Below are 8485 nucleotides of genomic sequence, written 5' to 3'. Positions count from 1 at the left end.
GGGTTTTACTCTACTTATCTTACAGATGAGGAGACTGAAGGTCAGAGACTGGGATGATTGGTTGGAGGGACCAGCCTGGCTCCATGGCCCTGGAGGAGCCTGTGGTCTAGCCTTGGCTCCATCACCACTTCTCTGCAGGTCCCTACATGTATCACTATGCCTCTCTGGGACTCAGTTGCTGCATCTGGAACATGGACTGCTGCTTACCCTCTCAAGTCGTTGAGGAGTTAACAGAATTAGAATCTGCATGAGATCCTTAGCGCTTGCCTGGCCCCAAATGACAATTAAAATACCGAACACCACTGTGGACCTGCACTGACCGTGGAAGGTGCTGCAGCTGGGCCCCTGCTGGGCAAGGCAGGAATCCTTTGCTGGGTCCCAGAGGCCCAAGGAGCTGAGAGTTCGGGTGAGGGAAAGGAGAGGGCCTACTTACTGCAGGTATGGAGGGTTTTGACTATCTTAACCACTAGTACAATCGTTCAAGTGGACTAGCTGAAAATCAGCCCTGCCTCAGACCTAATAAGTGTCCAATAAATGGTAGCTATTGTTATTACTATATTATTACTAAGAGTGAGCTATACATAACTGGGATTTAATCCAGGCATATTTAGACTCCAGATCCTGGACTGTTCATGCTGCACTGAAATCTCTTGGGCAAGGAATCAGCAAAAAGGTTGTTCCCCCAAACGGAAACACACACATCCACACCCTCTGATGGCCAAGGCTCCAAGGCAGCCCTGAGCAAAGGGAAAGGCATCAGATGATGCCAGTGGCCTTAGGTGGGTCCCTGTTCCTGAGCTTCCTGGGAGATGAGGTGTGAATAAATAATCCTTGAAAGCTTTTTGAGGCTAGGCCTCTGTGGACCCCAGCCCATTGAGCAGGGAACAGGTGACAATGACGTCACCACAACAGGGGACACAAGGCCACCCCTGCCACACAGGAGGAGCCTGGGTATAAATTCTGCTGGTGGAATTTGGTGTCTGAAAGGTGGATTATAGAAGTGCCATTTGGAAGATTGAATGGCCCATAAACATTTTCATATTTCATTAGCCGATTAATGGGCATCTCTCTCTTTTTGGCGAGTCTGCTGATTCTCAGCAGAAATTGCGGGGAGCTAATGGAGGCGTCTGGTGGAACCTTCCTGGGTCCCCGTCCTGTTATAGATTGCCCCAATTAATGCCTGTCCTGGGCTCCACCAAGAAGCCTCCTTCCTGTCCAGTTACTGTTAATAGATTTCTCATAAGTGGCTGGATTGTAAAAACCTCATAACTCAGTTTAATGCCCCCAATAAAATTATCTCAGGATGTCGGCCCTGAATCACTGGCAGTGCGGGAAGGAGGAGTCCTGTCTCTACTGTTTTCTGTTTATGTTTTTCTTCCACCTTTGCCCAGGGGTGGTAGGGCTGGGAGAAGGGGGCTCTGCATCCACTTGAGGTCCCTTCACCCACTTTTCCATCAGATGCGGTGTCTGCTTACAGAGTCCACAAACGCTTCTGAACATTGTGGCAGAATGGAGGCCATTTAGGCTGGATGCTGTTAATCTGCTTCTTCCTCATCATGAAACTGATTGTTCTTCCCATTTCTCAAGATGAGAAAACTGAGGCACAGGGAGGGGCAGCCATTCATTCAGTCACACAGCTGTTAAGTGGGAAAAGCTAAGTTCCCCAGCCCGTGGCTCGCCTGCCTTTGCTATCGAATGTGACCAGGGGCTGCCTATTTTACCTCTCTGAGCCCGGTTTCCCACCAGAGGATTCAGGTCAAGCCCTACACAGCACAGGGGTGATGAGGGGTCGACGACAGCTTGCTTGCCATGACCTAAGCACTCTGCCGATGGTTGTTTCCTTCCTGTTCTGTCTCCTGGGTCCTCTCATGTCCCCACAGTCCTTGACATTTTAACTCAGAGCCCGGACAGAGATTACTGAAGAGTGAAGAGTGGAACCCAGGAGTGATGTCATCAACATTTTCTCGTGAAGCACAACACAGAGCTCATTGCTGGGGACGAGCGGCTGCTCCCTGGGGACTGCCGAGTCAGACAGGGCTGATGCTAAGAGCTTGGAGCTGGGGACTCAGGCTGCACCAAGGCTTCCTGCCCTGGCTGCCTGAGCCTGACTCTGCCGTGGGGAGCGAGTGCTCCAGCTCCATCCCTGGAAGAGAATTCTTAAGACCTCAACTACGAATGGAGGCTGGAGGTGGTGCTTCTATCTATTGAGTGCCTACGATGTGTGTAGGTCATCCATGGAAATCTGACTGAACTCTGGGACATAGGGAACTGTTGCCCCCTTTTCCAGATGGAGGGACTGGGGCGAGGCCTGGTCTGTTTGACTCCAAAGTGCAGGTTGGTCTACCTGCAGGGAACCTGGTTCATCTGCTTACAATGCTTCTGGCTAAGAGAGACAGGGAATTGGCGGCCGGGCAGTCACTAGGGAGAGGCCTTGACACCCGTCTTCTGCCCTGTATCCAAGAGGCCACAGTCATCAATGAATGGCCTCTGCCCTCTGAACCTCCACGTCATCCTTTGGAAAAAGACCTCAAACCAGAACTCAGGAAGATGATGGGCTTTGGAAGCAGAACAGCTGGCTGTCAGCTTCTGCTCTGCACTGACCTGCTGCACGGGCCTGGTGAAGTGACTACCCTGCCCCGTGCCTCCATTTGCTCATCTGTAAATGAGATTGATATTGCTTACCCAGAAGTTCCAAAGATTCGTAAGATAATATGTGGAAGCTCCTGGCACCCAGTAGGTACTCAACATGGATTAGTTCCCTCCCCTTTTTCCAGCCTGGTCTAAGAAGGGGTAGGGGTCAGGGGTCACCAAATTCATCCCCTCATTTCCTGACACAAGAACCACAGACACAAATCCTGCCCCATTGGAGATGTAGGGCCATCACCCCATACCTTCTTGTCCTTAAGACTTGGCTTATTTCCTCCTCCAGGCAGCCCTCTTGGATGTCTTCTCGTTTAGTTGACGAGACCCCTCTCTGCTCTGTGCCCTCTCTGTGCCCTTGCCCCATGCACACTCCATCATGCGCCACAATTCCCTGTAACCTTGGTCTTGCACACTTGTCTCCCAGCTATCATGGGCCTCTGAGTTTGATTAGGCTCAGAGCTCCCCATGTCTAGGTGATCTGCCAATGCCTGCAGAAGAAATACAGCAGGGGTGGGGGAGGTGGAGTTGAATGTGTACACACATGGAAATGGGAGACTGTGAGCTCCTGGAGGGCCGAGTGCATGGCTTGTTTGTTCTCATCTCCCCAGCACCCAGCACCCAGCATAGGGCACAGCACCAAACACATTGAACAGATGAGTAATGAAAGACACAACCGTCATTGGAATTCCCCATCTGTCTTCCTGGCATTTCTGGAGTACTCAGCCACTGTCAGATCTCAGGCACACATCAACTAAGCCAGGGAGGAGAGCTGCTGGGAAAGTTTTATATGCCAGGCACAGGTCTAGACCCTTTTTTCCATTGTTCCATTGATGTCTCATAATGATTCTCATAGTGAATCAGAGACTATTCTCTCCCCATTGTACAGATTGGCAAACTAAGGCCCAGAAAGGGTCCAGATCCCTACCTAAAGTCACACAGCCAACAAGAGGCAGCCCCAGGCCTGGCTAACTCCACGGCTCAGGTTCTTCACATGGTATCAACTGTGGGCAGCCTCGGAGGAGAACCCCCTCCCCTTCTTTTCCCACCCCCAGCTCCAGTCCCCGATCATAAACAACGGGGAGAACACAGGAGTGATGGCTTCCCATCCCTGGGGCCTGAGAGACGGGATTTAAGAGGCCATTAATTACTTCCTCCTAATTAAATCAAAATTAAATGCGAGCAGAGGTACGTTTTCCTTATTAAAGACAATTAAATGGACAGTGTGGCTACGCAAATAAAACAAGTCCAGGATTTAAACAGAAAGCAAATCAAATCAGAAGCCTCCCCCAGAATGAGGGGTGTGTTCATGCCTGTGCTACTGGTAAACCAGGAGTTCATCAATTTTCCTTAAATATTAGCAACTTAATTAAATCTGCTCTCCTCCCCACGCTAATCCTGCGATATATCTAAAATAGATCTCACCGCCCACAGGAGTTGGTCATAAGTGCTGACCCCATAATTCTATCTTTTTTTTTTTTTAAAAATTAAAAATCCTACAAAATCCACATCCAGCTGACAGAAGCCCCAGGGGAAATTACAGTTCGGAAAAGGGATTAGTCAGAGTACCCGGATTTTATGGAAATGCTGGAAAGTGGCTCCGAGGGCGGTTTTGTGAGAAGGTGAGGGGGAGAGGTGGGCTGGGGCCGTTGCTGGGGATGGGAGCGGGGAGCTCTTCCTGTGGGGCCTTGGGGACAACTGAGGGGCCCAGCGGTTCTTGTGGGTGCCGACAGGAGCGTGGTGGTAAGTGATGGAGGAGGCGTTTGTAAAATCGGTTACTGTTGGGTGCCCGGGGTTCACTCTGTGGATGGTGCTGTTGCTAAGCTACCTTTGGAATTCGACAAGGATGGATGCTCCAAGGGGCTCCCTGGGGTGGGGGGACCGGGAGACCGCGATTAACTGAAACCATGGAGAAGTCCTTTCTCGCTGAAGATGGAGAGCATGGAACGAGCGTGTGCATGCGCGCGTGTGTGCACGTGCCGCACTTGAACATATTCGAGACTCAGCTGCGAAGGGGCCAAGTGGTTTGCAGCAGCCTAAGCTCACATTCTTAGAGTGGGGGTGGGTTAGCGACAACCTCCCCACTTAGCGGTGAGAAACCAGGATGCCAGGTCACCAAAAGGCTTTCTGGATTTGGGGAGGGCTTTTGTAGCATCCATGTTCATGACATATTGAGGTAGTGGAGCTATCAAAACAAAAAGCCAAACTCATTGCCACTGAGTCAATTCCGACTTACAGTGACCCCGTAGCATAGAGCAAAACTTCCCCCATAGGGTTTCAAGGCTGTAAATCTTCACAGAAGCCACATCTTTCTCCCGTAGTGCAGCTGGTGGGTTTGAACTGCCGACCTTTGTGTTACCAGCCAAACGCTGAACCACTGTGCCACTAGGGCTCCTCGTGGCAATATCAGGTAAGATCTGAAATAACAGAAGCTACTGTTCACCACACACATGCCAGGAGTCAGATGCGGTTCTAAGTTCCTGCCATAGGCTAACTCACTGATGCCTCACCACAACCCTTTGAGGTGGGTGCTACCAACAGCCCCACTCCACAGATGAGGAGACAGACTCAGAGCTTAACTGATGTGCCCAAAGTCAGAGAGAGAATAAGCAGCAGATCTGGGGTTTGAGGCAGTCTAGCTCCAGAGTCTGCCTGCTAACCCACACATTACACCTTTCCTAAAAAATGTGCTTACCTTGGGCACGTGTTTACAGAGAGAAGGAAAGGCCTCCTCCCTCTCTGCACACGGCACTCTGTGGGAGGTGGTTTTGGGCGTCAGTGAGCAGGGGCTCTGGGTGAAAATGATGGAGGAGGAGGGCACAATCCCGATGCCAGTGGACACGTGGGGAGAGGCTGCTGTGAGGAAAGGAAAGACTCCGGGCCATGGCACAATGCCAGCCCAGTAAAAAGAGCCAGACCCATGAGTTGACACCAAGGCATGGTGACCCCATGGGTGTGAATACGAGGAGTGACCAGCACCCCATTGGGTTCTCAAGGCTGTGACCCTTCAGAAGCAGATGCCAGGCCTTTCTTCTAAGGCACCTCTCCAAAAAACCAACCTCACTGCTATCAAGTCGGACCCGACTCACAGCGACCCCTCCTTGGGTTTCTGGACAGTACCTCTACAGAAGTAGATTGCCCATCCTCCCTTCCGAGAAGTGGCTGGTGGGCCTGAACCACTAGCCTTCAGTTAGCAGTCAAATGCCTTAGGCACTATGTGACCAGAGCCCTGTGAAGCACCTCTGGGTGGGTTCAAACCACCAGCCTTCCAGTTAGTAGTCTAGTCCTTAACGGTTTGCGCCCCCAAGAACCCCACTAGGCTCACGTGGTTGTTAGGTGTCATTGAGTCAGCCCCGACTCATAGTGACCCCTCCTTGGGTTTCCAAGGTGGTATCACTATGGAAGTAGATTGCCCAACCCTCCTTCTGAGGAGTGGCTGGTGGGTTTGAACCACCAGCCTTCCGGTTAGCAGTCAAGTGCCTTAGGCACTATGCTACCAGAGCTCATCACTAGGCTCATAGCAGGAGCTTAACACAGTCTGCTCAATTGAATTGGCCACAGAGCCAGGGGCAGAAGGCCTAGTTTCTTGGATTGATTCTGTTACTGTGTTGCTGTGTGGCCTTGGCCTGATTTTCTGGGCCTCTGGGCTCGATTTTCCTGTCTTCTAAGGGGACTTATTAGTGACTTCCCATTGCCAACAGACTGGTTCAAGGAGATGGGGGTGGGGTTGGACTCATCCTGTTGAGATGACAACAGTTACCAGCTGGTTTTTCACACCTTTTCAGCATGTGGGTGGCTGGAGAGACTGGGTTTTCAGTAAGGCCAGCATCCTGGAACCAAGTGGCCTGCTTAGCCTCCCAATTCTCAGGCCTTCCCACTTTCTCTGCCAACCAAAAACTTCCTTGAAAGCTGACTGGCCTTGGCAGGAGCCAGAGTATGGTCCCTGGGCACTGCCCCACTTTCATGGCATGTAAGCAACCTCCACTCCAACATCCCAACTGTTTGCAAGCTGGGCTCCTTCAAGCCTCCAAGGATTTGCATAAACTATGTCCTTGTCCCCATTAGCCTGATGAATTCCTATTCACACATCAAAACCCTGGTCAGGTGTTTTCTCTTCCATGAAACCAGTCAACAGATATAACTTATGGAATGCTATTCAAGGCTAGGTGCTGACTTGTAAGACTTTTTATGCACCGGGGTGTCTCTCCCATTCTGGGGAACCCCTAAATGGCAAAGGCTGGATCTTATTCATGTCTATCTCCCCAGCATCAAGCCTGAACCACAAGAGGGTCTCAGAGTTGAATGGATGAATGAAAGTTCTCAGACCCTCATACCCCCAAGGCACAGATGTTCAACCAGATGAACTGGCATGTACTCAAAGGGTCTAAAAATGAGCTTTCATTCATTCATTCAACAAGCAGCTTGCGAGTAATGTCTGTGTATACTGTGCACTGTCGAGCCGATTTTAATTCATAGGACAGAGTAGAACTGCCCTCGTCGGTTTCCTAGTCTGTAATCCTTCTGGGAGTAGATCATCAAGTCTTATCTTCTACAGGACAGCTGGTGGGTTTGATCCACCAACCTTTCAGTCAGCAGCTGAGAGCTTAACTATTGCACCACTAGGTGCAGGCACTGTGCCAGGCAGTGGGAACATAATGTTGAGCAAAACAGACAGGGTCTAATAGGAAAGACACACATTAATTGCAAAATGAAACAAACATGCATAATTGTTAATGAAGAAGACACAGGGACCTCAGAGGGTTCATATCCAGGATCAGTCCTCGTCTGGAGGTGTGGCCAGGAGAAGCTTTTCTGAGGAAATGGCAACTGAGCAGAGACCTGCAGTGTGAGTGTAAGGTAACGGTGGGAGAAGCCATTCAGGGGAGGAAGCGGCCTAGGCAAAGCTGAGGTGTCAGGAGAGTGTGCCAGGCACAGGAGGGACAGTCAGAAGGGCATGAGGGGGGCAGAGTGGCTGAGACTGAGAGAGAGCTGAAGGTGGGAGATGAGGCAGGAAAGGGAGCCAGCTCTTTGTAGGCAATGGGATGGATTTGGGTTTGACCAAGTGCGTGGGAAGCTACTGAAGAATTTCAGCAGAGTGGGGAGAGTGTGTGACAGGCTCCGATTTGCAAGCTTGTTTTCAGTTTCCAGTGCATCTACATCCAAGGTGATCTGGGTTCACCTACCAGCGCCTTCTAAAATGCAAAAGACGCAGGAAACAGAGTGTGTCGCCCTGTTGTCTGCCCCTGGCCAAACACCACGGAGACAAGCTGGCAGGAGGCTGGGGGCCCAATTTAGGGCACAGGGGAACTGAGGCCCCTCCCATCTATCAGTGGGTGTCCTCGGGGTTCTGGGGGCTGGACTGTGTGTGTGGGGTCCCCACTTTACCTTGCCCACGTACAGAGGCTCGGTGCCCGTGTACTCCTCCACCACGAAGAACTGGTTCCACACCCAGCCGCGCTTCACGCGGCCTGCGCCCGGCGCGCCGTCCTCCCAAGTCCCGGACGCCGACGTGGCGGGCGTGCCCGCCGCCCACAGACGTCCCAGCAGCGGTGGCGGTGGCGGCAACAGCAGCAGCAGCAGCAGCGCGGGCGACAGCGCGGCTCCCGCGCGCAGCCCCCGACCGTCGGGCCGCGGCCTCATGCTTGGCCTGCGCGGGGCCTAGGCCCAGAAGCATGGACGGGACGCAATAGGGCGCCGCCGCTCGGTCGCACGATGGAGCGGCACCACGTCACATGGTGGCCTCTGCGCGGCCGCCGGGGTGCCGCCCCCGAAGGGGCTCCCGGACAGGCCCTCGGCCCTGAACGGCGCCCGGCGGCGGGGGCGCCCGGCTGCAGGGGGAGGGGGC

The 8485-nt window shown here is 52.4% G+C and overlaps 1 protein-coding gene across 1 annotated transcript in view; it reads right to left on the bottom strand.

The window, feature by feature from the left end:
- Nucleotides 1-8280, bottom strand: part of CDH22 (cadherin 22) — an 87071-nt gene extending 78791 nt beyond the window's left edge. The window contains exon 1 of the mRNA XM_007938438.1: nt 8026-8280. Within this exon, the coding sequence (XP_007936629.1) occupies nt 8026-8280 (255 nt within the window). The remainder of the gene's footprint in view (nt 1-8025) is intronic.
- Between the last annotated feature and the right edge of the window lie 205 nt (nt 8281-8485).

Source organism: Orycteropus afer, unplaced genomic scaffold (genome assembly GCF_000298275.1).
Source record: "Orycteropus afer afer isolate SDZICR_OR568_19922 unplaced genomic scaffold, OryAfe1.0 scaffold00049, whole genome shotgun sequence".
NCBI classification, from domain to species: Eukaryota; Metazoa; Chordata; class Mammalia; order Tubulidentata; family Orycteropodidae; genus Orycteropus; species Orycteropus afer.
The sequence above is the reverse complement of the archived record's forward strand: the minus strand, read 5'-3'. Positions and strand labels throughout refer to the sequence as shown.